General features: G+C 47.5%; 1 protein-coding gene across 1 annotated transcript in view; it reads right to left on the bottom strand.

Moving 5' to 3' along the window:
* Window positions 1-6,933: 6,933 nt before the first annotated feature.
* GLI3 (GLI family zinc finger 3) overlaps window positions 6,934-23,401 on the bottom strand; it is a 286,095-nt gene continuing 269,627 nt past the window's right edge. The window contains exons 11-15 of the mRNA XM_060020203.1: window positions 21,857-22,006; window positions 20,239-20,403; window positions 14,920-15,210; window positions 10,170-10,497; window positions 6,934-9,269 (exon numbers count right to left, since the gene is read on the bottom strand). Coding sequence (XP_059876186.1) covers window positions 6,934-9,269; window positions 10,170-10,497; window positions 14,920-15,210; window positions 20,239-20,403; window positions 21,857-22,006 — 3,270 coding nt within the window. The remainder of the gene's footprint in view (window positions 9,270-10,169; window positions 10,498-14,919; window positions 15,211-20,238; window positions 20,404-21,856; window positions 22,007-23,401) is intronic.

The raw sequence follows: 23,401 nt of genomic DNA, 5'->3' as shown, positions 1-23,401 counted from the left end.
CCCCCAAAGATCACAATCATCTCCCACCTGAGTCTTGTCCCCCGGTCAGTTGGATCTGGATCCTGTAGGCACGGAGCAGGCGGTGTGAACGGGTGAGCCTCACACGACTTCATGCTGTTCCCTCCTACCTTCCACTCCCTTCTTTACTGTCTACTCGTTCTGAAGGCCCAGTTCAAGGTCACTGGTCTTCCTGACACGTGCCAGACCATCCTGTGTCTTCACAGGTCTAAGTCACGGTTGAATTCCCTCAGCCTCGAGGTACCCATACCTCGCTTCTGTCTAAACCTGCCTGCATCCTTCAGTCCTTCCCTCATTTCCCTGGAGAAGCCTCCATCCCGCGGTCCAGGTAGTTCCAATGATGCTTGCTTTGTTCACCGCGACGTCAAGCACCCCCTCTCCTCTGCCTCTTTCCTATTGGATGATTAACACGGTCAAGCCTTTTGCATGAAAGAAGGAAGGAAGGGAGGGAAGAAAGAAAGAAGGGAAAAAGGAAAAATGGAAGAAAGGAAGGGGAACAACTACAAGAAAAATCCAACTTTCCACCTCTCCAGTCTCTTTCCCTTGGAGTTAATGTATTTCATACTCTCCGAGGTGCCCATGACACCACTGCAATTGTAATCTGTCTCTTAGAGGATAGGAAGCATGATGTCACAGCTTAATTGCATGCTTGCTTTTTTATCAGTACGCGGGCCTCTCACTGCTGTGGCCTCTCCTGTTGCAGAGCACAGGCTCCGGACGCGCAGGCTCAGCGGCCATGGCTCACGGGCCCAGCCGCTCCGTGGCATGTGGGATCTTCCCGGACCGGGGCACGAACCCGTGTCCCCTGCATCGGCAGGCGGACTCTCATCCACTGCGCCACCAGGGAAGCCCCTCAGTCTCCCTCTTGTTCAATCCCTGTGCCTGTTAATGGTGCTCTTACCCTTTGCTTCATCTCTCTCCTGTATACCACAGGCTCCCAAGTCTGGGTTGGTACTTAAATCTCTCTTCCGGGCACCTGCCTACAGTATGTGTCTCCTTGTATTTTCACTCCTTAAGCCAGAACTTCTCAATCTGGAATTATTTTCTCTCCAAGGGACATGTAGCTATGTCCAGAGACATTTTTGGATGTTACAACTTGGTGGTAGGGGTGGTATTGGCTAGGGATGCCACTAAACATCCTACAGTACATGGGACAGTCCCCCACCACAAAGAATCCTCTGGCCCCAAATGTCAACAATCCCGAGGTTGAGAAGCCCGGCCATATGCACCTCAGATGGATAACGCCCCAAACGGAACCTGCCCTTGAGTGTCTTCTTGTTATGGCACGCCGTTGTATTCTGTGGTTACATGTCTGTCCCTCCCACTGCGATACAAGCCTACGGATCCGCTGCTTTATTCATCTTCCCGTCTCCAGTCCCTAGCAGGGAATCTGAATGGGATAGTAGACATCAAGGCAGCGCTGCTGAACGAATGGAATGTGTAACTCTTGTCTGTCTAATATCCCCAGATAAACTGTAAGTTCTCTGAAGGCGGAGACCATCATAACCTACCGCTGGGCATTGAGGAAGGTTGGAAGCTCTAAGGGAGGGAGTGGAAGATTCAGGGAAGGGTGAGAAAATTTGGAGAACCTAAGATTCCATGCCTCTGCTGGGTGAGTATGGGCCACAAACCATATGGAAAGAAAGAAAAAAAAAGCCTAAAACCAGATTCTATTCTAGATTCTATGACTATTCCTAAAAATAGTAAAGAGTTTGAATAACTAGGTAGAGAAGGCATAAACCAGGTTTATGCTGGTAAACTGAAATTTTAAGAAAGCTAACATTAAAGGAGAGATTAGCTCAGGTTGTATTTGGAATAGTGAATATACCATAAAGTAAAACCTGTGAAAATTAATGAAAGGGAAACCTCAAAGAAAACTGGAGTACAGAATACTACCGCTCCTTGTCAACTACCCCAAACAGGAAGATGTCAATTACAGACCCCCACAGGAAGAGACAACCTTGTACTCCCAAACAGGAAGTACAACAACTTTACTGCTCCAGTAGGAAGAAGGAAGATTTTCTTCCCGACCATGAACAAATGCAGCTCAGCCAACAAGGGGCCGTCATCATCCCAATGCTCACTTTCCTCCAGTGAACTTTCATTTTTCTCTCGTTACTGACTTTCTTGTCCCACTCTCTTTTCCATAAAAGCCTTCCATTTTGCGCAAACCTAGGCGTCTCTCTCTGCCTCCTAGAGGATATGGTGCTCCACTCATGAGCAGTTTAATAGAGCCAATTAGATCTTCAGATTTACTCAGTTGAATTTTTTTTTTTTTTAACAAACCAAAGGGGGAAAACTGCCAAGAAAATAAAGAGAAAGCCATGGAGGAAAAAAAGGGATGAATAAGACGTTTTGGCACTTGGTTAAAATTTTCCATCTTAATACCAGAATTCTCCTGTCATATTCTTTTCTGGGTAACACATAACATCTTGGAACCAAAATTACTTAATATAAATCTTTATGAAATACCAAATGGATTGCAGCTTTGCCATTTTACCTGACTCTGCCTCCTTCACATCTCCTTTACAGGAGGCATCTTTTAAACAAAGCTGTGAGTCGTACCTGCGGTCTGCTCACATGAACTTACAGGAGTCTGTCATACGCCTCATTCCCAGGAGTGTCCCATTTCATACTTTTTCCTTCTATTAGCCTCATTTGTCTTATTTATTTTAACTTGCTACCTCGTACGCGTCTTTGTAAGCTGACAATTTATACCTAAGACAGGGCATAAGTTCCTATTTTTTTCTGAACGCATTTGGACACCTTATGGGAAGGATCTAGTTATGAAAGCAAAGAATTTTGGATTTATGGGAGGAAATTCTCCTTCGTGAATGAGAAAAGCATGAAACATCCCTATGACTGGACGATCTCTGCTATAGGACAAGGAGAGAAACATTCACCACCCACGGGACAGGAGGTTCCCTGAGACAGTGCTACTGCACCTGTGCGTGTGTGTGCACCTGTGTGTGAGGGCTGCACCCATCTCTGTAGCCCTGTGATAGTGACAACCAGGACCACCTGTCCTTCTCAGAAACAACCAATGCCTTCAGCTGGTGGCTCAAAAGACACCTGATACTACTCAGGAAGAGGAAGGGAACTCTTTTGGAGTCTTTTATAGTGATCTGGAGAAAACTATCGCAAGCTGACAAGAAAAGACAAATGAGAGAAATAGCTTATGTTTCTGTCTGATGTCAGTTATTAAAAACCACATAAAGGTAGGCTTCTACCATGTCAGATTTTCTCTTGATATGTGGTAGGGTATCTCTGAAATGAGAGGATAATATATAAAAGAGGGACAAGTTTTTAGACATTAAACCTATTCATGTCTTTCCTCCTAGAGTTTGGCAGAGAGAAAATTAAGAAAATCAGTCCAGGTTACAACTGGTGTGCCTCCCAGGTCCCCTGTCCTCACACCCTAGCAGGGTGTACTGCCCCATTCTCCATCTTTGGGATGAGGAATCTGGGTCTCAGAGCAAAAGTTCCCTCTGCGTGTGTGTGTGTGTGTGTGTGTGTGTGTGTGTGTGTGTGTCGGGGGTCAGGGGGCCTGGGTCTAAACAGGTTCTGGATTTTTCCAAAGAAAGCCCTTTTCCCATTCAACTGTGAATTAAATAAACCACCTACAAGAAATTTCAGTACAAAGAGTTTTTTATTGACATTGTAAGAAACATTGTTCTTTCTCTTTGTTATAAAAAGACTAAGTGGTTCTGAAAGCAAAAGTAGAGTCCATCTGTGGCGGGGCTGCAGCCCCGGGCTAGAGGTGGGCGCGGGTGGGCATTGCACGGGCTGCAGGCTAATCCGAGGAAGGCCCGGGGCCGGCCACGTCCAAACACTATGCCTACAATACTTAAATGTATTTACACGTGTTTCTTTTAAAAAAAGGATTACACATTTTATTTTTTAAAAAATCTAAAAAAGGTGAAAACAATGAACTCGTATTTTATCTTACACGTTTGCAGGATACACAACAGTAACTTGTCAGAAGAGGACATCCTCCTATCAGTTCAAAACAACATGGGAAGCCAGGTTACAAGACAGCTCAGACTCTGCTACAATCGTGTGCTCTTGTCTGGGGAGCACGCAGCCTCGAGCCCTGACTGGGCAACACCAAGTGGTCCCTCGCTTCGACGACATTAACATAAAATAAGGCACATACATCGCAAGAATCGAAACTCTGCAGCTCAAGAGGGTGAGCCAGTGAGTGAGGAGCAGGGACAGTCTGATTAGTTCTTTATAAAACAAAATGGATTCGACATGCTTAACATGGATGCCAAACGGCGGTACCGTGTATGAGCCTGCATTAAAAAGTAGCCAGGGCCCTAGAGAGTTGGCGTTATCTCCCTAAATGCAAGGGACAGGGAAGTGGAGAGAAGACTGGAGGCTGGGGATGGGTTCCATCACAGGAGATGCCAAGTCTACAGAGATCCATGTCCAGACGGGACACTTGTAAGTGGCCCCAGATCTTCCTTACACTATCACAACAGATTGAAAACATACACTTTCCTCTTCCACCTCTCCTTTCCTCCATCTTTCTGAGATTTCCATACTGAGAGAAGCCAAATACTGAGCTGAAGCATGAGTGTCTCCTGCAAATCTGAAGGCGGGAGCAAAGAAAACAAAGTATGAAAAGAAAAAGATAGGGGGTAACCCGGAGAATCACCAGAAACCAAAGGAAAAACAGAGGCACGAGGTGACAACCGTGCTCATCCCAGGCTCCATCCATCCTTCCATGTAGTGGCAAAGGTGACATGGGAAATTATAGCAATTGATAAATGCAGGACACATCTAGGAATGCTAGTGGGGAAAGGATTCAGATGGAGGAGAAGGAAGACAGGGATTGGATTAAGCCACAGGGGCGTGCGAGCTCAGACCAGGACCTGGAGATTTTGAGTTCGTGGCAAAAACAAGATTCATGGAATGGATTACTGATTTTGTAACCAGATCATGACCTGTTTGAAGAACACAGAAAATGCCTTGATCTTTCCATTGAAAAGTGGTAGAGACTCAACTCTCCTCGCTCAGATCACTACTTGTCTTTTGATTTTAGACTCTGTTCTGAAGTGGATGTTTCCTTTGATTTAAATGTAGGTGTTGCACGGGGAAGGGGGTGGGGATGGTCGGAGAACCTCAGCATCTCTCTGCTTTCATTTACTTGAAAGCAAGCCGACTGTCTTAGCCAAAGTCCCAAAGGGCAATTTTACTTCCACACTGAGATTCTTGGTCCAAATGAGAGAACGTAAACATGAGAAAAATGGACTGCTCCTAGTATTCTTTCTATTTAATACTTTTATTTGATTTTGTCTAATACTCATTTAAATGGCAGGAATAAAGGGAAAAAGCCACATAATGGACTCATGAATCACTTTGGAAAAATCCAACTCCAGGGTCAAGGGGACAGAATACAGCAGGTAGCCTGAGGTGTCGATGTTTTATTTTCATAGCTTACGTAGTTTTAAAAGTAAAATGCTGGATAATCCACATACTCTGTGCACACCTAGTATGTCTTTTATGTGTAGCAACTGCACCTGCGGAGTAGCTGCACTTTTTAAATCTTTAAATGTTTTAATCCAAAAAAGTCCAGATTAAGTCCACATGAAGGACAAACTGCATACAACACTTAACTTCTTAAATGGATGCATCATTTCATAGATAGGGTGCAAAAGAAAGGTATCCACACAGCTACAATACTTCTTCCCCAGTGCTTTTAAATACTAAAAATATTTGAAGCGATTTATTCCAAATATCTTTGTCTGTGAGCTTTTTTCTTTTACAACCAAGTTTTACAAATCCCCTAAAATAGGGCACTTAGAATAGAAATACTCCTTCACGATAGTGGAATTAACATATGTTAATGACACAGCCAGTTGTGGGGTCAAGTACCTATCTACTCAGAACTAGATATCATCAATTCTCAGTTATCTATGAAAATGGGGCAAGAGATGGAACTATCAACAAATACGCAAACCCACAAATATTCCCCAAACAAATTCTCCACGGTAGCTTGAATCTCCAGTCCACCTACCTTCTTACCAGAACAGATGAAAGTAACAGCATATGTCTGAGTGTCACCCAGCGCCCTTCCCCGTCTCCCTGGAAGAGCACTGAACATTCATGGACAGAAAGAGAGACAGGAGGCAAGGTCGTACAGACGTACCCACCCCAAGCTCACGTATGGACAGGAAGAATTTTAAACCCCAGTGGTGGGCACACCATGTCATGTGCAGGAGTCCCAAATTTCGACCTGTGTGTATCTGTCTAAAGCATGCTCTGAACTGAACTGTGGGCAAGGAGCGCCTCAAAAACCTGTGACCTCTGATACAGTACACTCACAAGAGATTCCCGAACTCCCTCTCCATGTTCTGATTCTCGTGCCCAGTGTGGGAATTAAAAAACAAAAGAAACAAAACAAGAAAACAAACGTTGAACACACGTAAAGGAAAATGGAAAAAAGCTGGAAGTGTAACCCCTTGGTCACAAGCACACCAGTTCCTATTTCCTTGGAGTAACAGAGAAACATGTCAAATCCTTTCATCTGCCCTCTCTCCAAAAAGAAAGAAAGAACATGCACATCACACACTTACACCGGTTTACTAAAAAAAAAAGGAGGGGGGCAGGCTTACAGTTTTTAAAAAAAGAGGGTGTTTCGAGTGTAACAATACTGATTCAAAACTGAAATGGAAGACAGTTTCTCCCTAGAATACTTTAGGGTTTTTCAGAGTCCTTTTCCATAAAAGGAATATACTTGAAACACATCCCAGTTAGGTGAGATGAGATTGCTAAAACATATACAGAACTAAAAAAAACAAAAACGAAACAGCCAAAAAAAAAAAAAAAAAAAAAGGGTCAATTTAATCTTTTAAACTCCTAAAGTTTCAGGTCTCTTGGCAGTCTTTTTTTTTTTTTTCCCCCTAATGCCTACTGCATAACTGCAAGGAATTTGCTTTCTTCCGCGAGGGAAGTCAGCAGAGAACTCATGTCCCCGATTGCCATGTTGGTGGTGCTCAGAGACAGAGCTGGCAACGGGAGGGCGGCGCGTGGCGTGGTGAGGCGGGACGAGCTATGAGAAAGGTTCTGAATGATACTGGGGCTCAGGGCTCCTGACATCAGGCTGGCGTGGTCCGCGTCATCTATGATAGCATCGAAATCAATCTGCACCCCTTCCAGGTCGTGGCTGTCGAGGCTGTCCACTGTGCTCGTCACCTGGTTAGCACCTGGGGAGAGTAATTCAGAGTTTTCGGCGCTCGCCCCCTGGAGCAGGCAGTTGGCTTCTGACACGGAGAAGGACCCAGTTTTCATGTCTTGCTGACCGAAGCCAATGGTTTGGTCATAGAACTGACCAGAGTAACTCTGCACATTCGAATAGAGCTGATGGGGCTGCCCTGGCATCTCCATCTTGATGCCATTCACCCTGCAGGTCTGACTTGGGTCACTGAGCTGTCCTGGCTGCAGAGCGAGGCCGCCCCTCGGCCCAGCCTGGCGCCGGCTGCCCCCGTAGCTGGCACACGGCTGGTAGCCCCTGACGGCTGCCAGGCTCGACGGCTGGATGCCGGTGCTGGGAGGCCCTGGCAGGCCGCTTTCTGGCCCTTGATAGACGTGGATATGTGAGGTAGCGCTACCGTGCCCCAGCATGTGCTGCCCGGGGCGGCCTGCCCCCTGGGGGGGGTGCATGCCGTCACTGAGGAGCTGATGCGCCAGGTACCCCTGTCCCACCGGGTCTGGGCTGGGCATGCCGTTCACCGTGCTGCCAGCTGACTCGTTCGGTGCCGACAGGCCAAAATCCGGCTGGCTCCCGCTCCCTTGCACGGGGATGCTTTTCAGCTTTGCTGCCTGCATCCCGGCACCGCAGGCCCCGTCGAGCAAGCCGGGCTGCCGGGCCAGGCAGTTCCCATACTGCTGGGCCTTATAGGGCTGTTCGTGGAAGGCGTTCCCGTTGGTGCCCGCAGCTCCGCCGCCGCCGCCGCCGTGGCTCACCAAGTGCTCCGGGCCCCCGAAGGAGCCGCCGTGCTCCCCGGGGGTCGGATACCCCCCAGTCGGGCCAGCCCCGCTCCTCAAGGGATTCTGTGGGTGGACGCCCACGTGGCTGTACAACCCGAAGGCGCGGGCGTGCTGCGCTGTGGACCGCTGGCCGCATTTCAGCTTGGAGGAGGACAGGTCGGCGCTGCCTGAGCTGACTTCGTTCCACTGAATGGGCAGGTCGGATTTACCGGCATCAGTGCAGGGCGCCTCCAGCCCGCGATACTGCTGGCTGGCGTGGCTGCCGGGCAGCCCAAGGGGGTCAAAGTCGCCGGGCCCGCTCCCCAAGCCGGGCCCGTGGGGGACTTTGCTGTCATCAGAGACGGTGCCCGGGAAGTGCTGCCCATACCCGACTGGGTTCTGGGAATTTAAATACTGCACCACGTCGTCGGGCAGGAGATCCTCATCGTTCAGGCCCACATCGGCGTCCATGGCCAGGGACTCCAAGGTGACGTTCTCAGAAATGCTCGGGGGACAGGGAGACGCGTGGAAGTGTCGGGACTGGCCCCCGTCTGGCCGCGTGTAGTTCTGAAGCACTAGATTACGCTTCTCCAGGGATGGAGGCAACACCGGAGGGTTGAAGCTGTTAAGGCTGTTGAACCGCTGCACCCGGGGCAGGGAGAGGCTCTCGGACGCCGTCCGCACCGGGTCGCTGGCTCTTCTCACGCTATTGCCCAGCGCATCCTGGGGCAGCAGCGGGCGCCGGCCGTACCCGTGCGCGCCACCGTCGCTGCATCTCCGGGGAGGATGTACGGGAGGCAGGGTCCCCGCGGGCTCCCTGCCATCGCCCAGCAGGGCCATCCGGGTCTTGAGGCTCATCCTCTCCATGTTGGGCAGCGGGGTGGGCGGCGGACCGCCCGTGGCAGCGGCGTACTTGGCCTTCAGGCGGTACTGCTGGGCGGGCGTGAGGCTGAGCAGGCTGGGCAGGCCGTCGCCCTGGCTGGCCTCGCTGGACCTGCGCGAGGCGTCGGTGGAGATGGGGTCGTAGGAGTCGGCCACGCTCACGTTCTGGGGCCGCCCCTCGGCCTGGGACGCCTCGCTGGACCGGCGGCTGGAGAAGCAGGGCGAGATGCCGGAGGAGCGGCGGCTGCTCAGGTAGGCGGAGCTGATGGTGCTGGCGCTGCTGTCTCTCCGGTTGAGCAGGTTCAGCATGGTGATGTCCACCCCAGAAAGGTCGCTTCTGTTCGGGAGAAGGGGCGGGGGCCCGCCCAGACTGCAGCTGGTACTGGGCTGCGTGCCTGCACAGAAAGCCGGGGAGACAGGGGTTCATTTCAGGATGACTTAACACAGGTGTCGGCGAACAGTGACTCTTTTCGGTTTCTGGGGCCGGGCGGCCTCGGCCAAGGTTACCCATCGCTGCCCTGCAGCACCAAAGGGCCTGGGGACAGTAGTAAAGGGGTGGGTGAGGCTGGGTGCCAATAAAACTTTATTTACAAGAGCAGGTGGGAGCTGTACATGGCCCACGCCTGGTTTAAAGAAAACAGGAACAACTCCCTGGATGAGTTAAGCTCCTTCACTGGTGCAGTGTAAGGGCCAAGTGAAGGGTCCCTGGAAGTATATACAGTGCTCAAGTTATAGGAAGTACCAGGGCAGAAGGCACATATGTAAGCTCAGGGCTTCCCCATGACATCCTATGCGGGTGTAGCGCACCTGAGCAGGTAGGGTGGGGGAGGTTCACCCTTGGGTTACGTTGCAGATTTTGAGTGTGATCTCAGAAACACAAACGGACTGGGGGCCGACGGTGACAAAGAGGGCTTGCCTTTCTCTGAACTAGGCCATCAGTCACAGTGGCTGCTGACTTCCTGGCTGCAGACTATGGAAGCCAGAGACAGGTGCTAACCCGGGATGCCTCTGTGGCTGGGATTTCCTTCCCCTGGTCTGAGAGGTATGATTTCACCATCAGAATACGAGTCATGCACAGTCTTACTTTTCATTTCAGGATTAACCTCTTACTGCCTGCTTTTAAAACATGGACTCTCCAGAAAGGCAACACTAATATTTATGGTTCCAGCATCATTTTAGGGCTGGTGGGGAAACAAGCAAATGCAAAAACCAAGGGCCCGGGTCTGCTTAGTGCTCCGGCTGCCCCTGAGAGAACAGAAAACCCTGCGCAGACACGAGGACTGGCCAGAGCTCACCGTTTCCTATGAGAGGAGAGACCGCAGGGGCTTTGGGGGGTAGAATGGGATGCAGTCGCGGAAGCATTCCATTCACTTGTTTGAGTCTCTCTAGCTTGACGTGCTCCATCCATTTGGTCCCTGCCGGGTTCCTCCGGGCTTGCAAAGCGAGGGCTGTGGTTGCAGTGGAAATGGTCGAGTCCATGATTGGGGTTTCGTCAATGGCACTGAGGTCGCCCATACCACCTCCATCGGTTACAGGAAGCTCGAGCCCACTGTTGGAATAGTTGCTGATGGGGGACTGCTGGCTGCTGCATGAAGACTGACCACCAGGGCTTGGCTGAGATGTCTGTGCGGTCAAGAGGAAAGGAAAGAAAGGTCAGCCGAATGATAAAGGCCAGGGAGCGGAGGACAAGAGATCACGCAGACCAAGTCCTGCGGGATTCTCAGTGGGTGGGATGAGGAGAACTACGTTCCGGTGAGTGGAGGTGGCCTCCCTCAGCCTCAGTGACCGCGCCGCCGGCGGACGTGCAGCGGAGGGGATGGACAGCGGGGGTGCCGGATATGATGTATCAGCCATGGAACCCTGCCCCAAATGCCGGCTCTGCATCACACTTCCTTGTTGGTTCCCACCCCACCTCCATGACTTTATCCTTTGGGCAAATTACTTAGCCACTCTAAACGTCAGTTTGCTTATCCAGAAAATGGGGACAACTTATTTATCCTAGGGATTGTTGTGGGAAAGAGGTGTAAAGCCCTGAAAACACACAAAGTTCAAAAAAACCTGGATGACAGTAATTAATTGGCTCGGAGAGCGTTAGCAGTTATTATAATCGCTTTAGTCCTCGGAATATATGTTCCAAGAGCACACGTTAACTCCCCTCCAGCCAGCCCCTCTATACTATTCCAGGCTGTTGTAACCTCTCTACTTTCCTTCTACATTTTCTTGCTTTGTAGAACTCCAAGCAGGGTGTAGGTAAAAGCAGTTGTGAGAGGGAAAACTTCAATCACTTGGCTTCTGCTATAGCCAGAGAGGATCCGCATTGCACTAGGAGAATTGGGCCCGGTTCCCCTAACCCCAACCAAGTGGACTGGGTAAGCCAGTTCTGCAACTCGATGGGAACTTAATCTGGTCCACTGGTTCTCAGGGAGAGAACGCCCTCCACGGGCCCCTGGCCGTGGGGACTGGAAAGCTCACTGTCTCCACATTTGGGAGCCCTCTATAGAATGGCCTGCATTGAGCAGTCCACACAACCTGGAACTGGCCCATCTAAAATTCCAGTGGTGCCCTGGTGGATAAACATTCTAATCCTTTAGGCAGAGATAAGAAAAGTGATGTTCAGAGAAGTTCAGTGACTGCCCAAAGTCACAAAGCGAACATTGTGATGACCTAGACTCCCAGACCGGCCTCCCTTCCATTCTTCTGTAGCACCCTCTCCGGTGTTACCTAAAAACTAAAGCCTGACAGCAGCCCAAGAGCAGGGACAGATAACTATACACACTCCAGTATAGACGGCTGTGGTCTCTGGTGGAACCACAGCGCTGTCAGCAAGGGGTCTGGACACAGTCATTTTCCGTGGAACGGTTTTTCTGAGAACACAGTACATACACCCAAGCAAATGAACACTTTCTAAGCGAGCACCACATGGTACACTAAGCGTGTCCTGGGCAACCAAGCAGAGAAAAATAAGATACACAAATGTGATCGTGAATGCATGAAGCCTGTCTTACGTTTTTGCTTCTGCAGTGTCCTGAACGGCCAGACCACCTGCTCCTTCGCAGAGAACTTAGATCATCCAGGGCTTTGGATGTCTTTTACGCTTGGATTGTCAAATCAGCATGTGTGTGTGTGGATGTGAATCTGTGTGTATGTACACACGCACATGCAGGCTCACACTTCCACAGGGCCTGGAAGAAGGCTCACACGCACCTACAATTAGAAAATGCGTAAAGGAGCGCAGACGTTTCAATATAGATTAAATTGCCCACAAGTGTATTCAGATCTTGCTCTAAGAAGGTGGTGCACGTCTGGTCCAAGCATAAATTTACACTAGTCAATATGACAATTAAATAGTCTTTGAGAACATCTGCTTGGTCGGCCCCAGTGTGATTTATTATGAAAACCTAGACAAATAGAATGATGGATTTCAACATCTAACTCCACATTTCCACATGCTGAATGTTCAAAACACATCACTTCTATGTTGGAAACATATCTGAGTAACGTCCACTACTAAAAATATCACAAAGGACAAAGACGAAAGAAAAGTGAAACAAATAAAAGTTAAATGAAAACAAAACAAAGAGAGCAGAGAAGCCAAAATTCCCTCACCTTATTACCCACTGTCCTTAGGAAGTGAGAAGAAGACATTTAGGAGCATTACACAGAAGAGAAGTTGGAATAATAAGAAAAAAAGGAGAAAGAATTTAATTTATAGCATGATGAGCAAATCAAAGACAAGTTTTTGAAGAAAGAATATTAGAAATGTATTTCTGTACCTTAGTAAATGCCTATGAAGATATCTACTTATATTTACATGTGTGTGTACATATTCATAAAATGGTCTCCTGTGGAAATTTGAGCCTCAGTTTCCACACCGGTAATATAAGGGGTCTAGTCTCAGTCTCTGTGAACTCTTTCCAGCCCTTTGTTTCTATGATTTAATTATTTTACAAAATATTTCACATCTTGGAGAACCTCAGATGTCACTGAGCAAAATCACTGTAAATTTTTTTTTTTTTTTTTTTTTTTTTTTGTGGTACGCGGGCCTCTCACTGTTGCGGCCTCTCTCGTTGCGGAGCACAGGCTCCGGACGCGCAGGCTCAGCGGCCATGGCTCACGGGCCCAGCCGCTCCGCGGCATGTGGGATCCTCCCAGACCGGGGCACGAACCCGCGTCCCCTGCATCGGCAGGCGGACTCCCAACCACTGCGCCACCAGGGAAGCCCCACTGTAAGTTTTTATTTCTACCAATTTTCTTTTTAAAGAATGGGTGTTTGGAGAAGAGATAAGTTTTCTTTTCTTTTTTTTTAAACTTTTTTTGCTATGGATGTACATTAAAAGTACAAGGGATTCTGGGTTCCTAGGATGATGTCCTAAAAACATAAATCATTGTCTTTCAATGACATAATCTAGGAGACCACAAATTCACTTTCCTTGTTTCATTAAACACTTGAGGATAAACGGTTGAATCTTTTGCACAATTATTATATAGGTGGACTTTATTTTCGGAAATTGATAAATGCTCCCCCCCAAAAAAAGTACATAAAACACAGTTTACAAATTGATTAATTCAAAAGTATAGTGATCAGTCATAACACGTATATAAACTTCTTACTAAGGTGTTTTTTTAAAAGCAAAGTAGGGCTACCCACTGGGAAATAATGATACATCTGGATAGATTATTTGCATGATTTGGGGCTAGACTTAGTGTCACCTTCTAAGACTCGTAAGAGTTTAAAGACAAACTCAGTAAGTCATTAAATTCCACTCTATCGATTCTGAAGTTTTATGTGCATTAATTCCCGCCCAGACATACCGCTACATGGTGACATAACTTAGGAATTCATAGGATGTCCATACAATTCTTGGACTTTTCTAATTTTAAGCAAATGCTTCTTTGAACTGAGTAGAAATCTGCCTGTCTGGTCATTTCCATGCATCTGGAAGTCTAAGCCTGTGACTTCTACCTAGTACGTTTCTTCCACATCCCGAGATTGACAGACTAGAACCCAAAGCGCAGAGCTGACCGCATTATACATATGCCAAATACAAATGTACTAAATCTCCTCTGATCGCTACTCTCTTCATTTTTCTCGTTGTCTCTGGAAAAATTTTAGATAGTTCATTCTGGCCCAGGCATAAGGCAAAATCACCAAGTGAAGTTTGAAAGGAGCTGCAACAGTAGCTTAATCCACGTCTCCTATTTGTCATCCAACCATATGATTTTTGCTGATGACATCTTTCAAATCCCTCCCTTGCTTTCCACCTCTCCTCAGTTCAGGCACCACTGCAGATATGGTCTCGAAGTCTATCAACCAGTCTCTAGATTGGCACTGGGGTTGTCTTTTCTAACAACTTAGAAAACCTAAAAAAATCCCTTTATATCCTCCCCCACTTTTTCCTCTAGCACATTCCCCCGGGGCCCCAAGGCTGGGGCCTGGCTGCTCCCGGTCTTGCTCTCCAGCATGCGGTCCTTCGCCTCTCTGAGCACTGAACCTGGCGGCCACCTGCCCCCTGCCTTCCCGTCGTGTCCTCGAGTGCACTGGCTCCGAACTCTGTGACCCGGACTTGTCTTAAAGCCCCATCACACTGAGTTGCGTTTGTTTCTTGGTCTCCCTATCCCACTGGACTACAGACCCATAAAGAATAGGGGCCGTGGCTTATTTATCTTGGGGTCACCAGGGCAAAAAAGTCAGGAAATATGTTTACAGAAGGACTGAACGGAGGATTCTCTGCATTAGAGACCTGCTGAAAAGGTGCACTGTGGTGTCTGTCGACCCGCCGCAAGGTGGGATGCTTCCAGATGGATTTCAAAAACCAGTTAGGAAACCCTGGAACTCTTTTCTGAGCTGAGCTCTGCCGTGCAGATCAACCTGGGGTAGGCCATCCGGCTCAGGGAGCTCTGACCTCCGGAAATCAAACAGTGGGATGCAGTGAGAACGGGGCAGTGAAGTCCGCCCCTCACACCCCTGCCCTCAGCGCCCTACCTGGTCCCTTTAAACACCTGGGAGAACTTTGGGGAAAACCGGAAGGAAAGCGAATGACATACCATGGGCTTCTCCGCCTTGACCGTTTTCACTTGGAGGCATTCTTCCCGCTTTGAGGTAGTGTTGCTGAGGTCCTTTTGCTCCCCGAGGGCTCCCTGAGTCTGCCGGCCGGGTGACCTAGACTGTGAGTGGCCGCCGGAATCTCGTGGCGCCGGGGGCCTGGGATGCACGTCCCCACGCTGCTTCTTGGTGACGTGAGCCTCTGGGCCGTGCACGGTCTTCACGTGTTTCCGGAGGGAGCTGGGGTCTGTGTAGCGCTTGGTGCAGCCGGGGATTTTGCACACGTATGGTTTCTGCCAAATGCCCCCAGGATGAAAGAAGAGGTTGTTATCAAAGCGATTATTCCCCCGCCCGACGGTCTTTTGTGGCTACTCGTTATATTTTTAATTCTTTCAAAGCACGCTCACAAGGCTGTGAGGTGTTCGAAACCCTCTAAGTGGTGCAAAGGTTTAATAAACCTTTAAGAATCCAGCTTGAATACATTATTATTTTAGAGAGTGCTCAGGGTGCGTGGAGAACGTGTAAATTGCGCTTATGTTCTTGGAAGCATTTATCCTGTGAGTAGGAAGAAGTATCGTGGTGTCACGTGGTGCTCAAGGGATAATTTGATGATGAGGATGGTGGTGATGATACTGCTGATGATAACAGAAGAAGGCTAAAAGACACCCATCCTTTAATGAGAAGAACGCTTTGGGGAGAGCTGGTGTGAAGACCTTTCTTACAAATGTCCTGGTTCTCAGACCTAGTATCACTCTACCTCCTTTGAAAATGAGCTCTTTACACATTGACACAGTAAAAAAAAAAAAAAAAAAATTGCCTGCAGCCTCTCCCGGGTTAGATATCACTAAAATACTTTCCTTTGGGTTGTATTACAACTGCGGGGGTTGTTCAGGGCTCAGAATATCCAGGACCTTTCTCATCTTCGAAGTCGTAAGCCCTGTCCGAGTGTCCACGAATGCTTACTCGTAAACCGATGAGGGCGGATGGATGTCGTCCTGGAGACGAGGATTCCTGCATGAGGCTCTGCTCGCGAGTACTAAGATCTAGAAATTAGGTACTTTTCTTTTCTACGTGGGCCAGTAGTCAAGCCTACAGATACAGTCATAAAAAATTATATGGACCCTTATAGCTGAGTATTTACTCGCATCACAGAACTCATGGCATTGTATTCATGACCAACGTCAGAACTGTGATTTCGTTTACTTCCCTTGAAATCTAATATATTCAAGGATACTTATATGAGTCTATATTTACCTCTGTGTATACCAGAATATGTGCTATTAGGTAAACAATAGTCATAAAAGTCATGCTTAATATAATGCATCCATTACAGTTATATTAAAAAGATTCCCTGTCTTATAGAATGATGCTTTTTCCCTAAAAGCCCAAGAACAGACTGAGAGCTACCTAAAATGATGAAATGTCCTAAAGGAGTGAAATAAAGATTCCAGAAATTATCTTGAGAGACCTCACCTCCAAATTTGCGATTCTTTTGGGTAGAATTGATTCCCATTAACCACAAATTACTTCTACTCAGGAGCCTGTGTGATTTGCAGCATATATATATATAATGAAATGAGCACATCAAATTCTATGCATTAGGGACAGAAGAATGGCTCTGATGATTAGTGCTATTACCGTATAGCATCTGACCTCGGTGCTTTGCTCACTCTGCTGCTGTGACAGACAGACAGGAATGCGTGGGGTAGGGAGAGGGAACACAAAGCCAGGCCAGTGTTACATGTTTGAAGAGCTACTCTTCCCATAAATATCTGCAGGTACGTATCACGGGTTAGCTTGGAAATGGGAACACAGCTAGAGGTGGAATGAATCTGCTAATGTTCATGAGCTCCTGCATTTCCAGGACCAACAGAACATACAAGTACATGTGTGCCCATGTGCCCTTGCATGTGGACATATATAACAGCCACCTACAAACAAACTCCAAGAACACAGGGTCAGGAAACTTAACTTCACAAGAAAACACATTAACTCAGTTACGTTTCTTGGCCCCCAGATTCTGTTGTGATGAATGACTGAAATGCAATCTAATGGTAGGTAAAGATAAATGTTGTCAGGATTCTGAGTTACCCGTATTTCCTGTCCTGGATACTTAACTTTTGGTACTGTCATTGCCTTCTTGACTCCCTGAACTGAAAGGTATTTTGTGAAAGTGGGGATACTTATTCTATTTGACTGTGTAGAATGGATCCAAATAAAATTTTTGGTAAACATTTAATGGCCCCTACTATAGGCAAGACTCTGAGCACAAAGTTTTATAAGACAGGATCAAATCTCAAGGGGTATAAAATATGGTAGGAAAAATAAGACAGCATGAATTATCTACAGTACAAAGTGTGGATGCTAGAGAAGGATGTGGACAGATGTGGACAGATCACCCTTGGGATGATCGTGGGAGGCATCAATTTCGTTTCTGTATCTGGGTATAACGCCCGGATCATGGGGTCAGGGTACGGGCTAAATCAGACCATGTGCACGTGGTGCTTACCACGATGTGATGTGGGGCACATAATAAGTGCTCAATAAACAGAGATTTGATTAGGAAGAGGCGTCGTAGTTGGGTCCTGAAAGACAAACAAGATGCTGAAGGATAAAAATGAGGGCAAGAGGATGCAAAAAAAAAAAAAAAAAAGTAGCCAGAGCAAAGGTCCAGCAGCAGGACCACTTCAGGCATGCAGGCATGGCTGTCTGGAAGGTGCCATTCATGGTCACCATTGTGAGAGGTCAAGGGAATGGTGAAAGGGAAGGCTTGGGTCCAGTGAGAGCAAATACAAGCCTAAGGAGTCTAAACATTTCCTATGGGAAAAACAGAGCCACTGGAACTTTCTGGAGAGGAAGATACAACCGAATCAGAGCTCCAGGAAACTGGCTTCGTCTGGTTTGGGGAGGAACGGGAGCTCCCTGTTCTGGAGTAGGGAGCCCGGTCAGAGGCCACTGCGATGGTTCAGTGACCCTAAATGGGCAGGGCAGCCATGGGGGCGAGAGGGAGGAGACCTAGATTACCCGAATGGGTATCGCTCCCTTCCTGTTCTATTCCACCCTGCTTGCCTCATCTAGAATAGCAAAGTGCTCGGCAGATAACTAGCTATCAATATTTGTTCAGTGAAAGAACTAAGATACAAATAAAAGAGCAAAGAAATGAAAGAAGACATCTAGATTTGTCTACAATTGCTTGATGATGCAAGTCTGGATTTCCTGGATACACTTAATTTTGGTGTATCTGAAACCGTCCATCATTCATACGCAAGAACGAGGGCTTTCTCTATGTGGAACAGAGAAAAAATGATTTACGTGTTTGTGAATAAAATTATATTTATGTGTTTATGGCCAATGTTAATAATTTATTTTAGGTAAGTTGCTCAACCTTGGTGAAAGATATTGTGGACCAAGGTATGTTTTCATCTCATGATGGATATTAAACTCTCTACAACATTGCACTTTTTACTGCACAGAAGAATTCATGTTTAAATATAATGCACTTAATTAAAGCAAAGAGACATGGGCACACATTTGAAGTCCATAAAAAGATACAAAGCTCTGTCACTATGTTTATATGTAAAGTCCTAACATACCCAGGGCCCAAACTGATCCACAGTAACAGGAGAGAATCTACAGGAATGAATGCCCTCTAAGTTTCCAGTCACAATTGTACTTAAATGCATGAAATGTAAACATATTAATTAAATTCTAAGTTAATCAAATCCCCTAAAACATTTTAAATTGAGATTTAATTCACATCCCATACAAATAACCCTTTTAAGCTGCACAATTCAGTGGCATTTAGTACGTTCACAATCTTGTGCAATCGTCCCCAGTATCAAATTCCAAAATATCTTCATTATTCCAAGAAGAAACCCTGCACGTATTGGCAGTCACCCCTATTCCCCCTCGCCCGGCCCCTGGCAACTACCAATCTACTTTCTGTCTCTATGGATCTGCCTCTTCTAGACCCCCTAGAAGTTGGTACAAAACAAGTACAGCGGATTATACCGCAACTATCGCACACTGTAAAGCATTTTTGACGTAAAAGATGGAGATGTGGCATCTCCTCTAAAACATCTGCAAACGCTGGATCAATAATGAGATCCTAAAGGACTCAGGCTTCCTTATTCTACTATGAACCATTGAGAAAGCGTCTGTATAAGTGAGCTCATGTGTGTGAGTTTATGTGTGAGTGTGCTTTTTTTTAGTGTGGCTAATCCTCTTAGAGATGTTTTTGCTCTGTCAGTTAGGTTGAAAAGAAACTTGGTGAGGACCATCTCTGCCGCCTTCAAGCCAATGGCCAGTGAGCTGAATGGTCCACTTTTACCAAATTCCCTCTCCCAGCTCTCCATCTGGAAGATCAAGAATGGGCCTAATCGGCACTTTGTAGGGTCAGATGAGAGTCATGCCAAGGTCAAAATGCTCCTCTCACACAATTTCAAGCAAACTGATGACCTACTTTGTGGGGCAGAACTACATCTCATGGGAACAAATTCTGGGTAGCTAGCCTATTTCTACCACAAACGTGGGGAGCCTTTGTGTTAATCTCTGGTACATTCAAGAGAAGACTTCACAGAGGAGGAAGAATCTAAGCTAGATCTTCAAGGAGAAATTGGAGGTCTGCAGGCAGACGTGCATTAAAATGTAAACAAAATGAATTGGAAATCATTTTCGCTCATTCTTACGCTTCTCTGAAATTTGGGGGGATAAATATCTAAAAATAACAACACAACAGGAACCAACTACGACCATGAAGCCTTACTCAATATATTATCTTAAATAACTGACTAGAAACCATTCTGGGTTTCTAGCTTCCAAGATCCTTTGGAATTTAGGATGTCTGGAAGCCCTATTTAGCCAAGGTGGGTTACTCTGCAAAAGTCTTTTTTGATATAAGCGCCTTTGAAGATACCACCTGGAGAAAGCAAATAAAAGTGGCTGTCTTAGCAGTAAGCTGTTGGCTGTCAACACCTTGCTTCTGAATCTCTCCTTGGTGCTTACAGGGTCGTCCTTTGAACGCATTCCTGTTCTCCCAGGCAGAGCGAGTGGATGGAATTCCAAGTTAAATGCTCCTGCTGTCTGACCAGTAGGTGGCAGTACCGAACAACGTGAAACTCGTTCCCCCTTCACCCTGCACGTCTCTCCCATCCGGGCCCAGGTTTCAGCCCTACCTTTGGGGCCCCAAACCCACTCGTGCTGGGAGTGGCCAGAAGCAAATACAACGGAACAGGCTTGCGTTTCCAAGTACATTCCCCAGAGGATTTTTTATTTCCACCACAAGCTCTGGACCCAACACGTGTCTCCTGGAGGGGCCTTACCTCATTGGAATGTGTCCTGTTCTGGTGCTTGGCGCGATCAGAGGCATTCGAGAAAGCCTTGTTGCAACCTTCGTGCTCACAGACGTACGGTTTCTCTCCAGTGTGAGATCTCAAGTGTGTTTTCAAGTTTTCGAGTCTCGAGTAGGCCTTTGTGCAACCTTCAAACTGAGGAGGAAACAGGTAAATCTGGATGATCCCACACGATGACGGCTGATGTACCCCACTCGCTCCGCGTGGATGAAAGACAGGGACGTTTGGGGGACTTCCCTGGTGGCGCAGTGGTTAAGAGTCCGCCTGCCGATGCAGGGGACATGGGTTCGAGCCCCGGTCCGGGAAGATCCCACATGCCGTGGAGCAACTAAGCCCGTGCGCCACAACGACTGAGCCTGCGCTCTAGAGTCCGCGAGCCACAACTACTGAAGCCTGCGCGCCTAGAGCCCGTGCTCCGCAGCAAGAGAAGCCACCGCGATGAGAAGCCCGCGCACTGCAACGAAGAGTAGCCCCCGGAGAGTAGCCCCTGCTCGCCACAACTAGAGAAAGCCTGCGCGCAGCAACGAAGGGCCAACGCGGCCAAAAATTAATTAATTAATTAATTAAAAAAAAAAGACGGGGACGTTTGGAGGGTTGGCGGCTTTTCAAAACCAGTGAACAAAAGTCCAGTAAACTCTGCCTTTACTGGGATTCAGATGGGGCTCAGGGCCGTTCGAGAGAAAGCGTTTTCAGGGCTAAGTAAAAATCCTGGACTTTTTTTTTTTTTTTAAAGGCCACTCAGTGTGGACAATGGGTTTCATTATCTGCTCAGGGATCTCCTTGAATTCCCACTGATTTCAGATTCAGCACAAAGTTCATTAATATGGCTTTGTGTGCCTACAAAGGCACGGAATTCGATCCTGTTTGTAAAGGGCCTTTAAGATGTAAAGTACCAGGGCTGAGCCTTGCCTGGCGGGCACCTCAGTGAAAGAAGCCTTAGCCTTGCGGGAATCCCAACCCTTCCTAGGTCTGTACTGGGCCATGGGGACAGACGAGGAGGGCGAGGAAAAACTCTAAAGCCATTAAGGGTTATAGTTTTAAAAAGTCAACTTAAGCTTTTCAAGTCCAAACTGGCCCCTCTCCGTGCTCCCCAAGGCTCTGGTGTGACAGGCACTGGTGCTGGGTCAGGTCCAGTGGCCCGATGCTCACTCGCAGTGCCAGACGGCACGTCCCCACTGCCACCTGCCTGCCTGCCACTCTGCAGAGCTGGGCTGTCTGACTCAGTTGCTGTTAGCCACGTGGGGCTATCTAAATTTAAAATTTTAAGTTAAAATTTAAAAATCAGTTCTGTGGTTGCTCTAGTCACATCTCAAATGCACATGTGTCTCATGGCCACCGTGTTGGACGGGGCGGGTCTAGATCAGTTCCTGCCAGCATCCCCCAAAGCTGTCAGCATCCTTTCTCCATGTCTCACGTCCCCTCCGTTTCGGAAACCCCTCTCAAGACCCCAGGAGTTTATCACGAACAGCACTCCAACCCTCTTCTCCCACCACTCATCACCTCGCACGGCCCCTGGAGTACAAGGAAGGGCCCACAGGTGCAGGACTCCCCTAAGTGGACAGCTGGTCCCCGCCCCTTCGGTACTCACAGTGCATTTGTGAGGCTTCTCCCCCGTGTGCCTGCGCATGTGCACTACCAACATGTACTGGGCTTTGAAGGGTTTCTGTTCTCTCGAGCAATCTAGCCACCGGCACACGAACTCCTTCTTTTCTCCATGGATATGGTCGTTATTTATATGCTGGAGTTTGGAAAAAGAAAGACAGAAATAAAATGGAAATGTCCTACTCTTTTCTGAAGGCAAAAGAACGGAGTGCCCCAGATCCTCCAACCTTAAGTCCTAAAGACTCCACGGTACCTTTACTACACTGCAAACCTTTACTATATACCTTTACTATATTGAGGATGTTTCTTAAGTAAATTTGCTCTTACTGACTGTGGAGGGATACTTCCTAACTTGTAGGAGTGACCCGGTTTGCAAGAAGCCTGGTGTCCCAGAAAAAGTCCTTCAAGGGCATCAGAAGAGCAGAAACGGGGTGAGACACCCACGTCCTCTCTGGGCCTCCGTTATCTTTCATCGGCCAAGTCGGGGTCAAGGTGAACTGACCACAGAGGTGACTTCCAGCTCTCACTCCCTCCAGGCCTTGGGTAGCACCTTGGGTTAGTGCTGTGGCTCAAGACTGCAGAAAGGGCACACACACACACACACACACACACACACACACACACACACAGTCTGTAACAAGGACCAAGAAAAACCAAAGCACTTTTTCAAACGACACTTTAGTTCCAATTAGTGGGCTCACCCCTTTGATAAGAATCACAGAGAAATGTCCTTGATGCTGAAGATGAAAGCCAGGTGATGGTCAACAAAACGCTTAGTGTCTGAGGGTCTTTGCTGTCCTCATACACAAAATAAAGGAATGGATTCCCTAGTTTCTAAGGTTCTTCCCCGCTCTAGAATTCTGTTAATTTGGTTTTTAAAATGAAGACGAATTTCCCCGAATTCCAATTCAAAGTTTTAGGATCATTTTTTGACAGAGTTCCTTGGATTCATACATCAAATGTCCTACAACTGGGAGACACATGAAATCTACAGCAGCGCCAGAGGAACAGGTGGTTCTTAATCTGGACCAAATTCAAGTCTACTCCAGGAAGATGAGTCTATGACTTTAATGTCCAGTCACGGATGACGGAGGCAGTGTGTGCCCTAGGTTGATACTGTTGTTTTCATTCTCTGGTCACTCTTATTATTTGCCTTAATTCAAGGCCTTTGTGAGTCCTTTCTCCCACATACGTGGAAACACATCACTAAAAAATATGTGCAATGAGAGAAACCTCCTCTGGGTTCCCTGAGCCCTGTAACAGTGACATGACGTTTAATTACTTTCCTGCGTAGGCTCTGGTTCCTAACTGAGTGGTCTCTGGGGAGCTGGTGGTAAAATTCCACCATCACTCGACCTTTCTCAGTTATTCCACTAGGCAGCTGGCTGCCGCAGGGAAAAAAAAAAAAAAGCAGTCTGTTGTGCTGTTTGGGGAGTTTAAAACTGGATGCGGGCAGAGAAAAGCAATTGCTGTGTACTCTCCTCTCCTAGAACAGCTCTCAGAAAGCCCGAGAAACAGGGGAGAGTGGGTG

Source organism: Delphinus delphis, chromosome 9 (genome assembly GCF_949987515.2).
Source record: "Delphinus delphis chromosome 9, mDelDel1.2, whole genome shotgun sequence".
Lineage (NCBI taxonomy): Eukaryota > Metazoa > Chordata > Mammalia > Artiodactyla > Delphinidae > Delphinus > Delphinus delphis.
The sequence above is the reverse complement of the archived record's forward strand: the minus strand, read 5'-3'. Positions and strand labels throughout refer to the sequence as shown.